The sequence below is a fragment of the Thamnophis elegans genome, chromosome 14, assembly GCF_009769535.1.
Source record: "Thamnophis elegans isolate rThaEle1 chromosome 14, rThaEle1.pri, whole genome shotgun sequence".
In the NCBI taxonomy this organism is placed as follows: domain Eukaryota; kingdom Metazoa; phylum Chordata; class Lepidosauria; order Squamata; family Colubridae; genus Thamnophis; species Thamnophis elegans.
In genome coordinates this window covers 23,091,387-23,113,128 of record NC_045554.1, presented here as the reverse complement: position 1 = coordinate 23,113,128, position 21,742 = coordinate 23,091,387, and the positions used below count along the sequence as shown (strand labels likewise).

At 52.1% G+C, this 21,742-nt stretch overlaps 2 protein-coding genes across 2 annotated transcripts in view; one reads left to right on the top strand and one right to left on the bottom strand.

The window, feature by feature from the left end:
• Positions 1 to 2,199, top strand: part of SF3B3 (splicing factor 3b subunit 3) — a 40,484-nt gene extending 38,285 nt beyond the window's left edge. Inside the window, exon 26 of the mRNA XM_032230762.1 lies at positions 1,600 to 2,199. Within this exon, the coding sequence (XP_032086653.1) occupies positions 1,600 to 1,740 (141 nt within the window). The 3' untranslated portion in view covers positions 1,741 to 2,199. The remainder of the gene's footprint in view (positions 1 to 1,599) is intronic.
• The window catches only part of MTSS2 (MTSS I-BAR domain containing 2), a 62,519-nt gene continuing 42,883 nt past the window's right edge, over positions 2,107 to 21,742 (bottom strand). The window contains 8 exon segments of the mRNA XM_032230766.1: positions 2,107 to 7,057; positions 7,805 to 7,970; positions 9,054 to 9,230; positions 10,931 to 11,005; positions 11,880 to 12,006; positions 13,293 to 13,390; positions 20,770 to 20,792; positions 20,795 to 20,876. Coding sequence (XP_032086657.1) covers positions 6,303 to 7,057; positions 7,805 to 7,970; positions 9,054 to 9,230; positions 10,931 to 11,005; positions 11,880 to 12,006; positions 13,293 to 13,390; positions 20,770 to 20,792; positions 20,795 to 20,876 — 1,503 coding nt within the window. The 3' untranslated portion in view covers positions 2,107 to 6,302.

Sequence of the window (21,742 nt, the reverse complement as noted above, 5' to 3'; positions counted from 1 at the left end):
TGCATCCTCTGCCACCGGACAGTTCTTGCTCTGCCTCTTTGGCCAGAGCTGCTGCTCCAAGGCAGCTTGAAGGGCCCCCTTCCGGAGCAGCATTCAGTGGCATCAGAAACAGCCTCTTCCTTTCTTGTTCTCTGCCCTTCCTCTGGACAGGCAGGCAGAGCCTCTCAGATATTGGCCTCCTCCCATCCTTTGTAATCTGGCAGTGAAGAACGGGCAATCTTTAATATATTTTATATTTTAAGACAGTTTTATGAGAAGAGATGGAATTCATTGGTTTTAACTACCCTGGATCTTGGCAGTTTAAAAATGTTTAGAGGAAGCAAATAAATGACTTTCCTCCCTGCCCCTGGAGGCTTGTGTGGTCAAGAGATCCTCCTGTTTTAGGCGCTTCATGTGCTCCAGAGAGCAGACAGCATGTTTTTATTCTATTCTCCGGGAGCTTCTCAGCCTGAACCCCGCAGGAAAGCACAAGAAGAGTGCTGGGCCCTCTTGGTGTCAGGTTCCTGCTGGCTTCCATGCCAACCTTACATCCAACAGTGCTGCTGGACAGCATCCAGTACAGTTGTATCCTCCAGTCCCAACACTTTCCCTTCAGCCATGGCGTAGAGCTCTGACAAACGGTCAGGTCCCGAAGGGAACGTAGCACAGCCAAAGACAGGTGTGCTTTGAAATGTAGTTTATCTCCTCCGGCACAAACTGCACGAACAAAGCACTAAAGCAATTAATCAATTGTCAGAGCTAACATCCGTTGCTCCCCACCTCTTTTATACCATGTGCTGTTTGTGCTAGTCCCACCCCTTGCGCGCATCCACGCCCACCACCACGTGCCCTGGAAGCAGTACAACATGGAGTAAATACTGAGTCTGTTCCCTAGCTGGAGGCTTTCTAATCACTTAGTAGGCTGGATGATTGATTTTCATCAGCCTTGAACGCCTCCGGGAACGCCCAGGCTGCTGGTGCTTTTTCAAGCTGGGGAGGGTGCTCTGGTGGTAGGTCAATGGCGGTCGTGGCCTTTGCCCCTCTCCTGACCAAATCCCAGCTGTTTAGCGGCAAGGGAAACGCGTTCACGGCTGCCGCCTCCTCTCTGCCTGAATCTCAACTGTTGGGAGCAGGATGGCATCCGTGACTCCCCGTTGCTCCTCTGGCCGAATCACAGTTGATTTGAGGTGGGTTGGCTTCCCACCGCTCTCCCTGCCTGAATGACAACTCCGGGCCATTAGGTTCACCGGAGCTGACACTTGGGTGCATTATCTGCCTTCCCAGAAGGGGGAGCAGTTCCTTGGTCAGCTGTTCCTGCAGATCTCTTGAGGGGTCCCTCCTGACAACAGTGTGTTTTTGGGCTGGCTCAGCTCTGATCACGAGGCACAATTGCTCTCCAGTGACAGTTTTTTAAAAAAAGAAATAGATTGGATTTATTTTTTTAAGTGAGTTTCTTTCTGTAAGTGCACTTTAAAAATTGGCTCTTGGGTAATCCAATAGTTGGGCAGCCGGGTAACTTTGCATCTGTTGTGCCCATGCTGTGAATTGACTTTTTGCTGCAACTGTTTTTGTATGTGCTCTTCCCTGGGACTGAAACCTCCTCCTCCTTTTTCCTATTAGAATGTTATTGATGGAGACCTCTGCGAGCAGTTCAACTCCATGGAGCCCAACAAGCAGAAGAACGTGTCTGAAGAACTGGACCGGACTCCGCCAGAAGTCTCAAAGAAACTAGAGGACATCCGTACCCGTTATGCTTTCTGAACTGAGCTCGTGGAGGACTTGATATTGACTTGTTTTGAAGATGCAAGAAACTTCCTTGCCTGTCCCCAATTTGGTTGCCCCCGTTTCTATCCTGGAGCTCAGTAGGTCAGCAAACAGAGCTCGAGCACTCCCAAGGGATAATGCCCAATAAGCCCATTTCAGCGGAGCTGCCATGCCACAACCCCCACCCCAAATCCCGGCCAGTAGCTTCACAGTGAGCTGACCTGATTGTGCTCATCCATTCTGAGTAAGAAAGAAAGCCACGGGGAGGGACGGGGGCTTGAAGCTACAACTGGTTTCCTCCTAACCAGCATTGTAGAAGTTTTGTCTACTTGGTCATCCTACTGTTTCTATTGTTTTTAACTATGTTGTAAATAGTTTTGCATCAAATTAGTATTTTGCTCGTTGGAGAGATGGTGGTTACAATCTTAAAAGAATTAAAAAAAATACTGAACTTGCTAGACAGTGTAACATAGATTGAAGGAAATCCTTCTCTGGCAGAGCTAGTCCATCCATCCATCCTTTGTGGGCATGAGTTGCGTTTCAGCCTTTTTTCGTAGCCAAGAAACCTTTTGATGTCCAGCTCCGTGCTTATTTGACCAAAGATGACACAGAATTCCTTTAGAGCTACATTTTTGCCAGTGGGCTTAGCCAAATTATTCCTGTGATATGGATAGAAATTTTCCTTTAAAAAGTAGAATTGTGAAGTGCTTCAGATTGGAAAATGAGGGAAGGCAGGGATCTCTTTAAAGCAGCCATGTCTTTTCCTGCTGCAGTAACCCTCGGAGGCCCTTTTGCTTTCATATTGGAAGTTCTGCACAGCCTCAATCCTTTGGCTGTCAAGCCACTCTGTTTACAGATTGCAGGAGTGTTTGTACAAGTTGTAAGGCAGGAGGGAGATGAAGCAAAAAACAAAATTTTGGCGCCGTAGGCTGAGTTTGGGGGCGTGGCAGACCAAGTTACTATACCTACTTGGCCAAACCGGTCTGAACCCACCTCTGGCTACCCCCGTCCCTCCAGGCAGTTTGTTGGAGAGGAAGGCAGTTCTTCAGGCCATCCACATATTCAGTGGTTGGAATTGCAGAAATAGCTGGGAGAGAATGAAATTTATGTAGTCTCGGGACCAAAGTGGGCCTGAGGAGCTAAAGGGATTCCTTGGCCTAAACTGTTTACGACTTTCATACGCCTACAAACCGTAGACTTGACTCTTGGGCTGTGGAAAGTGGGGCAATTGTTTCGTTTCTCAAATCTAGAAAAGTTTGGGTTTTTTCTGATTCTTCAGGATCACATGTATTTAACACAACAGTTGGAAGGGACCCTGGAGGTCTTCTCATCCAACCCACTGCTCAGGCAGGAAACTTTTCCAGATGGAGGGAAGGAAGGTAGTTTCAGCCCAGTGCAGCAGCATAACAGGCCAGGAAATGATCTGTGCTGCAGAGGTGGCTTGGTCAACAAACTGGACTATATGCCCTCCAGCCAGACTAGACTGTTGTCACACAAATGCTTTTGGCAACTTCACCGCAAGGCCGGGTGTGAAATATGATGAGCCATGATCACCCAATCGATTGGGGTTGAAGGCAGTCCTCAAAGCCATCCAAGAATATCTGCAAAATGTAGAGATGACGTTCAGGACAGTTGGACAAAACTCTACATTTGTTTTAACCAGGGAGGGCAGAATAAAGAGGAGGAACAATTTACATTAATTACAGTACAACTTTTATTAATACTGAAATTTTCACAGTGCATTTGTTACCTGTAGCGGTGACTATTTTGAATGAAAAAACCCACAACTAAATGGGAAGAAAGGGCCCATGTGGAGAAGCTCAGACTAATAGGAAAATAAATTATGGGATGGAAAGGAAGAAAAAGTTAACAGCACCAGCACAATTAACATCAGCTGACAGACATTTTAGAAGGCTTGTTTCTTACTGTACAAAACAAATTGGAAAAGCAAAAAGCAACAATCTCACAGTGTCACGTTTGAGGTGTGGGAATCACAGGAGGGCTGACGTGTTCAAAGGAAAGTTATCACAAGAGCCAAAGAGTGAGGGGCCTACAATGATGTAACACACAGAGAGACAGGTAGAACCAGATGGGGAGCAAACGGCTATGTACATGGGAGGTGAGACCTTCTTCCTCTTAGGATGCTGGAGTCCTCGTGCTGCTCCCTCAATGGCCTTTGGGGAGACAGGCGGCCTCTCCGTTGCCAAGGAAGCCTCCAGCCCTTCTGAGTCCACGGCATACCTTCTCGTGGCCCGAGCTCTTTGCCCCTCAGAACAGGCCACCTCAGGCTTAAATGTTCTCCAGAGGTGTAAACTGGAAGTCCCAAGACCAGGTTGGGCAAACCAGTGCCCCAAACCCTACCCTACATTTCCCAGTTCTAGGCTTACATTTGATGTGTGCTTCTTGAAATAACTCGAAGTTTTTAAAATATACTTTCCCCTCAACTGAACATACTGGAATCCTTAATGGTGCAACAGCAGCAAACATTCGTTTTCAATTTTGCTTTCTTGTGCCACATGTGCATCACATGTTGACCTCTGGATGCCACCTGTACCAGACATGCCAAGCCCAGCATCAAAAGTTCTGCAACTAAAAACAAGAGAACCAGCAGGATTGCCAGTTCCCCTTCCTAGCCCTGCCCAAGGAAAGGCAGCTTTTCTCATGCCTTCCACTCTGCAACCTTTCAAAACCGTCTTCTCTTTCCCACCATCACTTTCCTTTTGCCAACAGAGACTCATTTCTAGTTTCAGAGAGAAGTGAAGGTCACCAATCACCATTTAGGAGAAGAGCTTTCACATCTCTTTAGATCTGGGTCCAGACCATGGAAAGCTCCATCGGGTGCCAGCTGTGAATAAACGCATTATGGCTACGTTTGGCATCATTTCTGCCAACATCCCCATTACAAATCTTCCTGCCAACTACAAAAACAGGCAGATTCCACATCTGTAAACAACTGGTCAGGACTTTACAACGAGGCGAGCTTCGAGACAAAACGTTCTGTGGATGAAAGTGCAGAAGTTTGGTGAGAATGAACAAGGTGGAGAAGAGAGTGAGGCAGGACAGCCCTGGCGCAGTAGAGGGGCAATGAAAGCCCTGGGCTCACTCCAAGGCAGGTCAATGGCTCAGGCCACAGGGACGAAGCTGAGCAACCTGGGCCATGGCTCACCTCACTGCTTCCGTCCTTGGCCGTCAAAACCATCCCACCGTGGAATTGTCATGGGTTCCCGAAAGAGATCGGAGCCGTTTCCAAAAGTCCCTTTTCAGGACTTTGTTTTTCAGCTGTCCCTCCCCCCCCCCCCAAGTCTGGTGCACGTTCAGCATCACTTGGGCTCTTCAAGGGAACGTGGCTCAGCCTTGTGCAAGAAGATTCTGAGGGCCACGGATGGCCTTGCACATCGGGTGGAGCTGAAATCAAGCCAACCAAGACTGGCTTCAGGGAGCTTGTGAGCCCAGTCAGCACTAGCAGGTCAAACCAAAGGCCTCCGTCACGGTGATCTGCCAGACCAATTGTGGTGGTGGCAGAGCGGAGGACTTTGGCTCTGTTCAAATCAATCCCCCAAAGCCTCAGCCAAAGGAGCCTCTCCTGACCCCCTTTTGGTTCGATCGGTCAAGAGTCCGGATTGGTCTGAGAAGAGAGGAACCTGCCCAAGGGCAGCTACCCCAGGGGACCCGGGGCCTTGAGATGGCTCGGGGCAAGGGCTGTGTTCAAGATGCCCCATCCTGGCATTGCTCCCTCACCCTCCTTCAGGGAAAAATCTGCAAAGGCCAAGCCTGCCTAAGGCAGTGCCTGGCACAGCTCCCACGAAGCACGTCCCCCCCCACCCCGTCTGTCCCTGGACTCCTTTCCACTCTCCGCCCTCTTTCTCCATAGGCACTTTTGCATTCTGCCATAGCTGGGCCTCCATGCAGACCATGCTCAAAATTGTGTCAAAGCAGCCCATTTGCCATCTCTGTCCTGCCTCCAGGGAGGCCTCTAAGCTCTGTGAAGCTCAAGCCAGGTGTGGGCTCCATGTTGGGCAAGGAAGGAGGCAGCCCTTCTAGGGACTGTCTCCCTGAGACAGTCTCACTGGAGAGACCCCCTCAACTAGAAGGGAGCCCCTCCCGAGAAAAGTTGCCTTCTTAGGGAAGCCCAGGAAGGGGGTCCTGCTCCTCGCACAGCCCACAGTCCCCCCACACCTTGGGAAGGAGCTGCATTTCTACACTCCGTCTTGCAAGGCCTTTGGAGGAGAAGATAGAGAAGGTTCCTCCATTGCTGCTCCAAGCTGGAGGGGAGGCAGGCGCTGCTTTCCCACCTCACTGCAGAGGAGGGCAGAGAGAAAGTGCGCAAGGGAGAGGAGAACAAGGGAGGAAATGGGCTCCAAAGGGGTTCTAGATAAGCGGGGATTTTGTGGGGGGCTTCAGAAAGGCATTTCATGTAGTCTTTTAACCCAGAGCCTGACCGTGGGAGGCGTGGCAGCCTTTGGGCAGTTTGCCCAGCCTCTGCTACCTTTCCCACTCCTTTGCTGAAGCCGGGCGCCTTGTGCTCAGGAGGAGTTCGGGTCAACAGCTGAGCAGAGCAATCACAAGAAACGTGGCGCTGACCTATCATTGGTGAGGGTTCGACGAAGGCGCACCCCACGGCGGATGGCTATCAGCATGTCTTCAGTGGGGGGCTCACTGGAAGCGGCTGGAGGGACGTTGTGGGTCTGCTCCTCAGATCCAGAGTCTGAAAACACCGTGGGGAAAGGGAACTGGCCGTCTCCCAGGGCATGAGCACTGGCCACCAGCTCGCCAATCTTTTCCACCAGGCTGTGCCGGTTGGCGGCCAGTTGCTGCTCCTCTTCGGTGGAAGGCTTCCCGGTCCTGGCGTACACCGAGATCTCCAGGGCGTTGCTGCCCCAGCTGGCATTGGGCAGGCTCAGCCTCTTGGGGGAGGCTTTCGTGAAGTCCAGGCCATGCGGCGAGCAGGCATCATCGGCGTAGAAGACACATTCATCGCTGCCCATCCGGAGGGGGCTGGCGTGACTGGGCGAGTCAGGCACAGTGGGGGTCTTGACAGGGACGATGGGGGGCCTGATGGGAATTGGACCGGCGCTGGAGACGGTTCGGCGAACCGTGGGCTTGGTGGAAGGTGTGCGACGGATAGTAGCCACGCCTGGCGTGGTCCCGGTTGGCAAAGCAGTGCCAATGGGCAGGCCAGCCGTTGAAGCCGGTCGCTTGGTCTGGATCATCCGCCGATAATTTTGAGCAATACTGCTATTGCGAGGGATGGTTGAGGATTTGTCTAATTCATTCTGGATGTCCCCATTCACCGAATAGCAGTCGTACTCTGAACCTGAGGAAGGGACAGGCGGACACATCAGCAGCAGGGACCAGCAAAGGACCCCGAGGAAGAGCATTACTTTGGCCAAAATGGCTTCTGTGCAAAACAAGGACGAGGCATGGGAGAGCGACCCAGGCAGAGACCTCCCGAATTCCTAGGGGCATGGGGGATGGGGCGTAAGCACAATCACAAAGTTAATAGAAGTACTTTGAGCATTCTGTGGAGGTAATTCCTGGAGTAGATCACTGATCCAGAGCAGGGGGAGGCCATGCCCCATACCAGCCAAACATCCTGCTTCAGCAGAAAGCTGCCCCAAGCGCATGTTGCTACATGAGGCAAGGCGCATCGTGGGGGGCACATCAAGGGAGTCTAGACTGCCTGGACCCTCCTACATCAAAGCTCGGAGCACATTCAACCTCAGCAAAGCCCAACTGCCCGCTTCTTTCTACTGCTGAGAGAAACAGAGAGCTGGGCAAGGCCTTCAGCCAGCAACTGGGGCTGCTTAGGACAGGCGTGCCACATCAGGTGATGTGGGGCTCCTGGGAAGGCCAAGAAAGGTCCTGCCTGGCTGGGAGCAGCTGCTTCTGCCTCTTGGCCTTCCAGAAGACCTTAGAAAGGAGGATCCTGTTTCCTGGCTATGAGGGATCTGCCATCGCCTGAATCTTCTCCAGTGGCTTGGAGAGCCCCTCAGCAGGCCTGGTCGCACCTCCCCTGACCCTCCCAGCCAGGCGCTGTCCCCCCTTGAAGCAGGCCTCCTACCTTGAGAGGGAATGGTGTCCTCAGAGCAGGACGGGGTGGTGTTCTGGGTGCTGTAGCCGCTGGAGAAATGCAGGCTATCCCGGCTGCTCTTCTGGTGTTCCAGGCTCAGGCTGTGGGTCAGCACCATGGCCAGGTCATTGGCTGCTGGAGACACCTCCTCCCCGTGCTGGTGAGAAGGGGAAACAAGCTCAGGGTCAGTGCTATGGCCCTCTGGGTTCAGAAACGTGAAATATAAAGAGAGAGCAGCAGCAGCGTCCCGAGCCCCCCTGCTCCATGGAGGGCTCCTGTGCTCAGGCAGACAGGCCTCTGAGGGCAGGGATGGAGGTGGGCTCCTCTCACTGGGTGCCAGCCTCCTGAGGCTCCTCACTGCTGGTAGAGCAGTCCTGACTAGCTCCATCCTGAGCACCTGGCAGCAGGGAGGAGGGGCCAGCAAGGCTTCTGAGGTGGGACAGAGAGCCAGAAAGATGACCCCAATTCACACACACACATACACACACACACACACACACACACCTTGGCTACTTCTGCACTGACTCATAGCTTCAGGAATATCTGCCAGGGCCCGAGGCTGCTGCATTCACTGGCTGCTTAAGCTGCTCAGCCTGCAGAGCAGAGATGCTATTCAGCCAATAGCGGAAATTTTGAGTAGTTTGGAGAACCGGCAAATAGACTGGCCCCACCCCAGCTGCCTTCCAACTGATCTCCTTTTGTTGCCCTGAACAGCAGAACGGAGCTGGAAAGCAGGTTAGTGGGGTGGGAATGGGGATTTTGCAGTATCCTTCCACTGCCATGCACATCAAGCCATGCCCACAGAACTGGTAGTAAAAAAATTTGAATCCCATCACTGCTGCAGAGTCTTCTGGGGTCTTTTATCTGACCAGGATTAAAAGGGGAGCCCTTTGCTCGGCCTCTCCTGCTTCAGCTCCAGCTGGCAAGGAAGGCAGAGGCCTCATCCTTGGAAAATCCCTTCTGCAAGCACTTTTGAAATTGGGCCCATTGAGAACTGCACCTGGTGCCCCCCACACCTCCCACCTTCCATTTTGTCTAGTGGAAGCAATCAATCTCTTTTATTACAATTATTCAAACACTCAGAAGTAAAATCAGCTCCTGGTCCTCCATGTGACCTCCCTTCCTCAAATCTGCCTGGATGTGGACAGGGAAGGCTCGGGGGACATTCAGGCAGTGGCCCAAATAGAGCCCCCAAAGAACCCCCAGAGCAGCCAATGTGGCCCAAGGGGCCCGGCTGTACCTTGGCAGCAATGGAAGCGGGAGAGGGGCGAGGCCGGGCACCATCCTCCAAGCTGAGCCCTGGATAAATCAGGGAGGCCGAGCCTGGTTCTATCTCCCGGAGAAGCTCCACACGATCCTTTCTACGCTGCAGAGCATTTGCCCCCGGCTGCTCATACGTGGGGAGCTTGGACCAATCCTGAAAAATATAAAGCTGGCATGACTGGCAATCCCAGTGCTACGAAACCAAGCAAGGCAAGAGGGGAAGGGGAAGTGGGTGAGGCAGCAGGAGGGGCCCATAGCAACTCTTGACCCTTGGCCTGTGAGACGCCATCAGGTCCCAAAGAGGCCATGCTGGTGCCCAGAAGCCAAGTGCCAGGGCCCTCCCAGACACTCTGCCTATTTCCACCAAGCAAAAAGCTCCAAAACGGTTCTGGATAAGCAGGGATCTTATGTGTGGCTGAATAAAGACATTTGATTTTGTCTCCCTTGAATCCAGATCCTGACCAGGTGCCTGTGGAGGGCATGGCAGCCTTTTGGCCACCTCCACCAGGTTTCCCAGTCCTTTCCTGAAGCCCCTGAATACTTAGGAAGGTGCCCTGCGCTTCCTGGGTCTTGCCAAAAGGAGCACGAGATGGGGAGGGGGCTGGAAGACCGGTCAAGGTTCTTCCTCTGCCGAGATGGGAAGGCTGGGAGGAGGACTGAGGGAGGCCTCAAGAGGCGAGGGTGGGTGTAGCCCTGGAAGGGAGACCAACTGCAGGAGGAGAAGAGCGGTCAACCCACAGAATGGGCCTCCTTTGTCCCATCGCATCAACCGGTTTCACTTGGCCAGGGAGGCAGGGTGCTGTGGCTCCCGTCTGCCAAAGGATCCCAACTCTGCTGGCCTTCTGGAAAAGAGAGGCCTGCCCAGGGAAGCGCCCGTGGGGCTGGTTAATACACTGACCAGCCCTCCCCGCCTTTTCATTATCTTTTTAACATTCCTTGCCTCTTTTATCTACTGTTATTTTATATGCCATTTTTATGCTTTTCCTATTTTATGGTACCCAGAGTCCCTCTGTGACAGAGACAGGCAGTTCTTAAAAGTAATCAAACAAGAAATAAGCCAACTGCTCCCGGGAGATCTGCAGACTGCCGGCCCCCAGCATGGAGCACAGCCTGCACCAGGTCACACCCGGGACGCAGCTGCCCATCATCGCCTCTGAGGCCAGAGGCAACAAGGGACACATGGGAGACTTTGTGGGTTGATCTGATCCTCAGAAGGGCATCCTGTGTCGGTCACCAGTCCCTCCTGCCACCTTTTACCCCTTGCCGAGTTCCCGGGAGGCAACTAAGGGAGGAGAAGTGGTCCAGGGCAGGGCAGGTCTGTTCAAAGCTAATCCAACTCCCAGAAAAGGGCAAATGCCCGCTGGGTCCTTGTCCTGGGGGGTGGATGGGGGTGGCAGGAGTGTTGAGCCTTTGCGGGCCAGGGACTGGACCCTCCCAGGAGGCTCTTTCCTGGCCCTCCTGCCTGGTTGCTCTACCAGAGATGGGCCAGATTCCTAGCCCCTCATGGAGACACAGCTTTGGTCTCTTGGAAGGAGCTCCCGGGGTAGCTAGGCTCTCCCCCCCCCCCCAAGACTCCCCACCAGCAGTGGTCTGCATGGCTTCAGGCCCAGGGAGTCCAGGCTCACGGCTGCTCATGGAGCTCCCTAAACTGCTCAGCCAACAAAGCAGAAAGCGCCCAAACCAGCACAGGGGCAGGGGGCCCAGGCCGTTCAGGTTTGAGCAGGCATTAACTCTTCACCAGGTGCAGATGGGCCCCCAAATAAAAGAGGGGAGGGAAAGGGTGTGTGTGGCGGGGGACTCAAGCTTCACCTTGTGGCCACCTGAATACAGTCCAGTGGCAGAGCCAGAACTAACCGAGGTTGGGGAGTTGCATTCACTAACAGATTGGCAAGTTTCAGAGGCTTCAGACGATGCGGAGCTGGAGGACTTCTGGCAGGCCCCAATCCGGGTCAGCAGCAGCAGCAGCAGTAGCAGCAGCAAAAGAGACACGCCGAGAGGGAGAGAAGAAGCTGTTAGGGAAGCTCAGGAGGGCGGTGGCGGCAGCAGTGGGGGCAGCAGAGAGAAGAGTGCAGCTTGCCTGACGTGTGGGGTGGAGGGTTGGACTGTCCTGAGGCTGGGAAGTCGATGGGGGAAGATGGGACAAGGTGCAGGCGGAAATGAAAGCAGCAGGCAGCTGGGGGAACCTCGCATACAGGAGGAGGAGGAAGTCCAAACCTTCCCCAGGCCATCAGGAGGGGCAGGGAAACTCCCCCCTTCCATCTCGCCTGAGAACTGGATTTTCCCTCCTCTTCACCTCCGTCTCCCAAACTGTGAGCAAGCAGAGGGATCCTGAGACCCTCTGAAGCCAGAAGCTGCTCCCAGCCCTGGAAGATGTCCTCATGCCAGGGTCACCTTTAGAGAGCTGCTGGAGGAGTGCCAGCATGAGCCTTTGAATTGGGCAAGGAAAGCCACGGATGTCCTCTCCTTCCTCTAGTCCAAGAAGGGGCTCCTCCTGGCAGCAGCTCCAAAGAGGGCTCTGGGTCCCTCTGGCTCCCTCATGGCCCACCTCCTTCCTCAAAAGGCAACTGGCCCAATCCTTTCCCCAGGGACATCATGCAAAGGGGCAGCATTCCCTGTACAAGCCAGACTCCATCTCCATTTCCAAGGGACATCCCAGGGAAGGAGAGACTCCCAGGAGAGGAGGAGGGGGTCTCTAGGCTGCCACCAGCTTTTTTCAGGAGACAGCACCTGCCTGCCTGCCTGCCAGCGCAAGCGGAGGCATAATTCTGTCCTGGACTTCCTTCTTTGTTCACCCTTAGCTCACCTGGCTGGTGATGTCCAAGGGCATTGGCGAAGGAGGTTTGGAGAACATGGCATCCTGCGAGATGAAGCCCGAGTCATGTGATGAGACACTGGATAGGCGGGTGTTGGCGTTTACCGGTTGTGCCACACTATGGGAGTAAAATGTGAAACCAGGTGAAATGCTATCTAGGGAGCCACCAGAGCTTCCCCAGGAAGTGAAGCAGGAGGACACTGGTTGCAGATGTGAGAGGTTCCTTGAGGCAAGGTAAGCCAAACGGCCCTTTACATGCCCTGCTCGTGCTGGCACTGTTCCTCTGGGGGAGGGTAGCAAATACAAGCTGCCCTTATTTTATGCTGAATCAAGGACTGCAGAGTAACACCTTCTCCATCACCAAGAAGCCTTCAAGAAGTCAGCTCTTCCTCTTCAGATGAGATCAATAAAGTAGACTGAATCTTATGATCAGGGACCTATAAGCTGCAGCTTACACAAATACCTATTTTAATTCTTTCCTCAGCTAAAGGGAGAAGCACTTTCAATGTCTATGAAGAATTTTGGGGTGAGATCAACAGCAACATGTCTTAAAGATTGGAGCAGAACCTTTCCCAGCTACTTCCAGTTGACAGATGTAAGTCCACCATCAACGACAAAAGGCCCCATGCTTTGCTTGACCTGAAGGAGACCTGCCATGGCTCGAGGTCATTCGTTATGTCCGTTTGAATGCCAACACTGGCCACAGCTGCTCAGGTCTGGCTCTCTTGGATTTTATTCCATGGCAACTCAGTTTGGGAAGTATCTGGTATGTCACTCTGGCCTTCCCTAACGCATTTACAACTGGGGTATCATTGAACCTACTCAAGCTTCGTAAGACCTGCACCCACGAGGAGCAGTTATGCGCTCCTTATATTCCTGTTCTGTTATATAGCAGTTATTGTCAACTCCTAACATTGCCGTAGAGTAGTGGTTCCCAAACTTGGCAACTTTAAGACTTGTGGACTTCAACTCTCAGAATTCTCCAGCCAGCTCTGCTGGGAGTTGAAGTCCACAAGTCTTAAAGTTGCCAAGTTTGGGAACCACTGCTGTAGAGAGAGAAGGGGGGGGGAGCGCATTCCACGCACACTTTCGGCTAAGGCTGGATCTCAGGTGACTGCAGCAGGCTTGGGAGAGGTGCACCTCATTGGGGGGAATGTGGTTTATGACACAGACTGAGGGGAGGGAAGGAAAAGGGTTAAAGTTCAGCTATAACTCAAACAAAGCTTAGATCTGACTGAAAAAGCCTTACCTAGCGTGGCTCCTAATAAATGTCTAGTTTTGTATTGAAACTGGGTTCGATACTCATGAATCAATTAGGGTATTTGTAGGAAACCTGACAGTTATATTCCTGTTATGTGGCACTTAAGGGGAACAAGAGGTTCCCAGTAGCTGAGTCCAACATACCTGCACATGCTGGATTTTCGGGATCCTGAGCTGCTAGGGGAGGATGGGGGGGTTTGGTAAGACCAGCTGTAATCGGAGCCCTTCAGATCTTTGATCACCTGCAAGAAAAAATTGTTTTAGCTGGGTCCTTACAGCATTTCTGGCCCTAAGAGATTTTGTCCTCCGAGCAGAGCTCCAGAGCTCTTCCCAAGCTGAAGAGCGGCTCAGCCGGCCTTTGACCAATTTCCGTTCACCCAGGCCACAGCCAGGATGCTGCCATGGAGGGCCACCCACTGAGCTGCTTGTGTCACCAGGCCTTGCTTGAAGCAAAGGAGGAAGCATTAAAGGGGTGGATATCGGCCCGATTGTCTCTGGTGCTTCTTGGAGGCACCAGCATGAGACAACTCTGGCTGAACTGGGGGCCGGATAACAAAAGCAAAATTCCCCTCAACCAACAACTGGCATATCACCCACAGACTCAACCTAGCTTCTCAAAACTATTCCAACCCTTTGTTCTCCAATGCTGAGGTCTGAAACCCTTCAGTTCTTAGCTCCAAGGAAGAGATGCCCCACTTGGGATTGCTCTGCCTGGAGAACTGCCAGCATGGATGAGTTTCTGCAAGGGGTCTGGCCAAAGGAAAGCAGGAGGCCCACCCATCATCCAGCCATCTTCAGCTACTCCAGAGGAAGGACAAGGTCGCATGTGACCCTGTGGATCCCATGACTGGGCTTTCATGGGATCCCTTTCATGGGAGCTTTCCAGGATTGAAGTTTCCTAGAATGCAGAATCTTTGGAGATGGTTTTTCCTGTCTTCCCTGGACTTTCAGCCAATGGCTGAAATTATAAGATACAGAACAAGAACCCTCTATGCTCTCAGTTTCTTTGAACTGATTGAAATCCACTAAGGCAGGAAAATGGTGATATGGTAATCCTCAATTTATGACTATTGAACAATTGTATGGCGACTTGTTAAAAAGAGACTTACATCCTTGAAATTATGATCATCACACCATCCCCGTGGCCACATGATTACAATTTTGGCTCTTGGCAACGAGCTCACATTTACAACAATTGCAAAATCCTGCAGTCACAATGTTTCAGGCATGCCTCTGATGAGCAAAGTCAATGAGGGCAAGCGAAGTCATTTGCTTAACAACCATGTGATTCACTTAACAATTGTGGTGAATCACTTAATAACCACAGTAAAAATGGTTCTCCGGTCATGTGATGACTTGCTTAACAACCACATTGCTTAGCAAGTGAAATTCTGGTCCCAATTGTGGTCATGAGTGAATAAATAATTGTAATAAAAATGGTTTGGGCAAAAAGAGAGAGGGATTGCTGATTAAATCTGCTAGATTTATAGGTCAATCAATCTTCTGGATAAGATAGATTTAAAAATTCAAAATATTTTCATAAATACCGATAACCAGGGGGTCTTGTTGGCACCAAGAGAAAGTGAATTGTATCTAGTAAAAATCTCAGATCCAGCTTAATGTCAACTGTCCCAACCTGGTCACTTAGAAAAGAAAGACCCTGGCCCACAATTAGCCAAAAGAATCCTTTACTAAAGCCAAAGTGGCCACAGAAGAGACAAAGCTGGATCTGGGCTCCCCCTCACCCACTCTGGTTATCAGTCAATGTTTTCTGATTCTACAGAGATGGGTTAAGCACTTCCAATCCATATTGAACCACCCATCTTCCATCAAGGAGGCGATCGATAGAATGCCCCAGGTAGATATCAACCACCGCCTGGACGCCCCACCAAGACTGAAACCCTACAGGCCATCAGTCAGCTGTCCAGTGGCAAGGCCCCAGGATCATATGTGATCCCACCGGAGGTCTATAAGGATGGCGGTGCAGTGCTTGTCAACAAATTCACTCAGCTGTTCCAGTCTTTCTGGAATCAAGGATCCATTCCTCAGAAACTGAAAGATGCATCCATCGTACACCTCTACAAGAGGAAAGGGAATCAACAAGTCTGCTTTCCATCACAGGCAAGATCCTTGCATGAGTGTTGTTGAACCGCTTGACTGACCACCATCTGGAACAGGGTTTATTACCCGAGATACAGTACGGTTTCCGCAAAGAGCGTGGCACTGTGGACATGATCTTCGCAGCCCAACAGCTCCAAGAGAAGTGTCAAGAGCAGAATTGTGAATTGTACACCACCTTCGTGGATCTCACCAAGGCTTTTGACACTCAGTCGCAAAGGTCTGTCGCACATCATGTCAAAATTTGGGTGTCAATAGATTCATCCTGATGGTATGTCAGTTCCACACCGGTATGACGGCTCATGTTCTGGATGATGGAGAAGCTTCAGAGACCTTTCCTGTTACAAACAGCATCAAGCAAGGGTACGTGTTGGCACCAACCTTGTTCAGCATGTTTTCAGCCATTCTGTCAGATGCCTTTCAGAACAGTTCCTTGGGGGTTAGCCTGAGAAACAGGACCGATGGGAAAGTGTTCAACCTGCGAAGACTCCAGGTTTCACTGAGGTGGCGCAGTGGTTAAATGCAGCACTGCAGGCTACTTCAGCTGACTGCAGTTCTGCAGTTCGGCTGTTCAAATCTCACCGGCTCAGGGTTGACTCAGCCTTCCATCCTTCCGAGGTGGGTAAAATGAGTCAGCAATATGCTGGCTCTGTAAACCGCTTAGAGAGGGCTGAAAGCCCTATGAAGCGGTATATAAGTCTAACTGCTATTGTTATTGCTATTGACCAAGATAAAGGAGACTGTGCTACGTGACCTCCTCTTTGCTGACAACTGTTTCCTGAATGCTGGATCAGAGCAGGAAATGCAAGCCAGTGTGGTCAAATTTGCAGCAGCATACAGGCCTCCTTATCAGCATAAAAAAGACCAAAGAGATGCATCAGCCAGCTCCGAAAGTCCAACACCAAGAGCTCACCATCACAGTGAAGAGACAAAAGCTGCAAGCAGTGGACCAATTCACAGACAGAACCTTGGTCCTTATCTGAACATTAATTTTCTGTGTGGAAGTGGGAGGGGCTATGCATGGGATATCAACACAGCCTGATTGGTCCAGAGACTGAGGGAATTTCTTTGCCATGCCTCCTCCTTCCCCTGGCTCCCAGGTTTCCTTAAGGTCGCAGAAAAGCAGTCCCCCTGAAAGGCACAAGACAACCAGGCCACCCCCAGCCCTCCACCTAACTAACTACTTCTTGCTAGGGAGGGATGTAGCCCCTCCCACATCCACACAGAAAATTAATGTTCAAGTAAGGACCAACGTTCTTTTTCCAGTGTGTGATGTGGGAGGGACTAAGCATGGGACGTACCCAAGCTATCGTCCCTAGGAGTAGTGCGTTACGACCGGTATGCCCCGGTACGGAGCGTACGGCATCTGCACAAGCAGCTGGAGCATCGCGGGCAGTAAGTACGTATGTGCACACTGTGTGTGTGCGTGTACACTGCGCACGTTCATGTGGTGGACGTGTAGCCCCATTGCACTACATTGGTCGCAATGGGATTCGAAACCTACCACTGGTCCCTAGGGAGGGAAATCTAGGACGTAGAAGCTGGGGTGGCTACTACCTGTTGGAGAACCCTGTGACCAAAGGAAACCTCAGCCGACGCGAAGGCATCCAGCCGGTAACGGCAAATAAATGGCAACGGGGTAGACCACATGGCCGCCCTGCAAATGTCCTCGAACAGAGCCCTGGTCGACCATGCTGCCATGCTCCGCGTGGAGTGAGCCGTAATCCCTAGAGGAGGGGCCTGACCCGAGACTTCGTAGGCCGTGGCAATGGCCTGTCAGATCCACCTGCCGATGGTTGAAGGTGTAACCCTCGCCCCCAAGGTGGTGGGTAGGAAGGACACAAACAACGCCACAGACCTGCAGGTCGAGGCCGTGCACCAGAGGAGATCTGAAGGGCCCGCCGGACATCCAACCTGTGCCAGAGGTGCTCCCTATCATGGGAAGGGGCAGGACAAAGGTTCAGGATGGGTCCAACCTGAGGACTACCCTGTCCTGAAGAAAAAAACAGAGATCCCCTCTGGATGACAGCGTCCCCAGCTCCGAGATGCATCTGGCTGATGTTATTGCCACCAGGAACGCAACCTTCAAGGTCAGGAGCCGAGGGTGGACCGTCCTCAAGGGGTCAAAGGGCGACTCTGTCAGAGCCCCAAAAACCTATGGCAGATCCCAGGTGAGAAACCTGTTAATCGTGGGGGCCCGAATATTTGCCGCCCCCCCCCAAGGGAACCGTTTGACAGTCGGGACTTGTGAGAGAGGGACAAGACCCTCTCTGGTGAGTACCACAGACAAAGCCGCCACCTGGCGCCGGAGAGTGCTCTGAGACAACCCTTTGTCTAACCCATCCTGCAAGAAATCTAGGACCTAAATCGTACATTCTAGTAGCCGACGGAGGCCTTGAGACCCCGACTGTCATGATGACTCTTGAAGACAGGTTGGCATTCCTCAGGAGGCTCCACTCAAGTGCCAGGCAATTAAGTCACTGGAGCCCCAGATGGACCAGGACCCCCTGGCACAAGGAGATCTCCTCCTGAGGAATTCTCCATGGGAGCGAGATTGACATCTGGACCAGATCCGCGAATCATGGTCATCTGGGCCAGTGCGGAGCCAGAAGAATGACGACAGCCCTCTCTGCCTCTACCTTCCTCATGGTCCCCGGAATCAGGGGAAGGGGTGGAAATGTGTAGAGTAGCCCGCTTGGCCAACTGCTCTGCACTCCCTGCACTGGAAACCATGAGAAGAAGCGCGGGAGCTGTGCGTTCACTGGGGTTGCATAGAGGTCCACCACAAATCCCTGGCAAATCCTTCGGAACAGATCAAAGTGGAGCTGCCACTCCCCATGGTTCACGGTTGTATGGCTGAGCCAGTCAGGCTGGTGGTTGGCCATCCCGGATATCCTCGGGTTTAAGCTTATCACCAGCGTCACCCAACACTATGGTTGAGGATGTTGCCAATGCCGCCACAGTGGGCACCTGAAGAGCCTGTGCAAAGGCCTGATCTATATTATAGAAGCGATGGTCATTACTCCCTGGATTGGGGAACGCCAAAGGCCGCACTCACTGCTTCTTCACAACCTCCAGAAAGAGTGGGGGCGCCGGGACCCTTATTGGAAGACGTAGCAGAAAATATTGCCTGATCTGGGCCCCGAGGCTTCAGAGTCCCTGGAGTGCCCCCCCCCAATTTAGTAGTAGCCCTAACCTTATGCAGGAGCATTTAAAAATGTGAAGGAGCAAATAGGCCCGGAAAGGCCAGGGGTTCAGGAGGAAGAGCTTCCTCATCCTCAAAGAAATCCACCTCACGCTGGGCCTCCTCCCCCATGACAAACCCTTCACTGACCACGGAGGGGGAACGTGGCCTGGGAGCCTCCCGAGAAGAAGCCCTATCGCTAGAGCGCCTGACCTGAGACCTCTCACGAGGTTCCCTGTAGCCCTGAGAATGGACTCCTTGTTGGCTCAGACTTGTGGCGATGCCCTGAGAAATGGCAGAGGCAATAAGCCTCCTGATGCTCTCTGGGAGAAGATCCAGATCTTCCAGGTCCTCATCAGTGGGCTCAAGATGGCCACTACCATCCGGAACTTCGCTGCATGATTGCAGCACGCCTCCTGGTTGCGCGGAGCTTGTCAAGCCCCCCCTTGCCAGAGCAGCCTCTCTTGACGAGCTGAGAATTGGAGCCTGCCACCCCTGAATTCACAGGGACCAGACAGCGCTCTGTGTGGCAATCGGGGGAGAAGAAAAATGCTGATCCAGCTCTCCACCCCCTCCAGGTGACAATGGAAAAATGACCCCTTTAACAGCCAGCAGCTCAGGCAATTTAGAATTTAAAATAGCCAATTATTCCTATCTCAAACAAAGTTCACTTTAGTTGCTCAAGCAGGAGGCAAAAACACAGCCTGCTTGGACCAAAGACTGAAGGAAACTGGGGAGCCAAGGGAAAGAAGAAGAAATTCCCTCAGTCTCTGGACCAATCAGGCTGTGTTGATATCCCATGCGTAGCCTCTCCCACATCACACACTGGAAAACGTGGCAGTACCCTCTCCCATGCAGTGACAATTGACATTAAGGTCAACTGCAGAACCACCAAGGCAAGCTCTGCATATCCCAGATGACTGACCAACGTGTGGGACCACTGTGGAATAAGCCTTGCTACAAAGCTCAAAGTCTACCCAGCAGTAGTGCTTATGCTAGGCAACTGAACCACTTCCACATGACCTGCCTTCGTGGAATACTGAGGATCCAGTGGCAGGACAAGGTGCCAGGCACAGAAGTCCTCTCCAGAGCAAGCCTGCCATCCGTTCACATCCTGCTGAGGAAAGCCCAGACACACTGGGCAGGCTATGTTGCAAAGATGCCAAACCATCGCCATAGAGGACCAAACAGGAAAGCAATCGCACGGGGACAAAGGAAGAGATACAAAGACACGTTGAAAGCCCCCTTCAAGTCCCCGGATATTGACACCACCTCCTGGGAAACCCTGGCACAAGATCGATCAATATGTCACACGCTGACCCACCAAGGCTGCCAGACGTCTGAGGTCAGAAGAACAACCATTGCACAAGAGAAGCGAGGACTCCACAAAGCCAGAGCTGCAAATGCTGCAACAATGGTGCCCACATATGACTGCCCGACATGTGGCAGAACATTTCATGCCCATCTAGGCCTTAACAGCCACCTGCGGACACATCGTGGCCAGCCTACAACCTGTTAGATGTCAAAGTCCTCTTCAAACACGATGGACGAACATCAGTCAATGTTCAACCAGGTGGCTGGGAAATGGTGCCCATCTTCCTGTCCCAGATCTGCATTCTTCTGGAGTGACCTTGAGATGGCCGGTGCTTCCCGCTGGGTGGAAGTGCTTCGTTTCGATTCCTCCGAGCCTCTCCCTCCCCATATCCCTCCTCCCGTTACTGATGTCAAGCTGTCAGCTTAGCAGAATGGCAGCCATTGTATGTTCTTTTTTATTAAAGAAACAAAATGACCAGAGAAACCTGTTTTTTTGGCTATTTGTGAAAAAGAGCTCAGAGCTTCTGAATTAGCAGCCTAAGTGCCCTAATAAGGACCACTGAGGATGCCCCCACGGAAAGCTACAAACTGAATGGATGTCGTCGTAGGTCAGAGGGAAGAGCAGTTCAAAGCTTTTGGGTCCCAGTCGGCCTTCACTTCATGCAACAAGTTCCCCTTGAAGGAAGCCAGGCAACCAGAGAAGCAACAAGGGGAAAAGGCAACCAAATCCTGAGCATATTATGAGAACTTTTGTCCCGAGAAAGAGAGGAAGGGAGGGAGACCCACGGTTGCATTTTAAGTGCTTGAAGCAGACCTTATCCTGTTCTCTGAGCGCAGAGCATGGCATACATGGCTTTAAGTCCCGGAATGTTGATGAAAAGCAGGACGAACCGGAGTGGTGCCCCCCCCTCCTGGATGCTGCCAAGCCCTGCGCTGAGAGGGAGGGGCTGGCCTCAGGGGGACATGGACCGCCATGTCACGTGGTGACATTTGTGCTTCTCTAACCTGCTCACTGGCTGTTGGCAGTTGTGTGGATCTGCTGTCAGCACCACTAGGTCATCGATGATGCCCTGAAGGTGGGTGATCTCTCCCAGCATGGTGATCTCTCCGTTCTGCAAAAGGGGTGAAGGAAAGGATGAGCCTCGGCCGTGTGACCAAAGAACCCCAAATCAGGAGAGGACACCCCCCCCCCCCCACTAGGGCTTGCTCTTTACCTGTGGAAGACCGGGAGGAAGGGACAAGGGCCAGGCCTTCTAGGCCAGGAAGGTCACAGTCCCTGAGGCCGTGTCACCAGTGCGCCTACTTCAGCTTCCGAACCCACAGAGAGGTGGGCAAAAGGAAGCCGCCTTTCGGCAGAGGCAACACTGGGTGTCAACTGGGTCAAGGACGTTTCCCTTTGGCCTCTCATCTGATCTGCAGGCTTCCCAGCTTCCTCCCCCTTCCTCTTTGCTCTTGGTCTCCACTTAGCAGTCCGAGTTCTGCTGCTACATTTCAGCTGGTCCTCCCCAGGCCTTGCAATGCTACCGACTGTGGTAGAAGCCACAAAGCCACAAATCTGCCACTGTGGTTTTGTGTAATTTCAGAAATCAGAAATGTAACTCAGGTTAATCTACGTGAAACCTGCTGGGATTATAGTTACATTACTGAAATTAAATTACAAAAACATCACTCCAGGCAAGCTTTCTTCCCTTTAGTCCAAAGAAAAAAGTTTAAAAAATCAGAATTAGGCGCAGTAAACAAAAAGAGCCATTCGGGAGTTTGCCTATGCGACCTTATGGAGAACCACAAACACCTTAAATGTTCCTCCTCACATTCCAACCTTCAAAAAAGCTTAATGGAAACAGGGATGGCTCCAAATGTGGCAACAGGTGCCAATATTGTTCCCATAAGTGATTGCCCTCCCTCGTCTGCTTGGGCCAAGCAAAGCAGCAGCTGGGAGAAGAGCCACAAGCCAAATTCCTCTACAAGTGAGGGAACG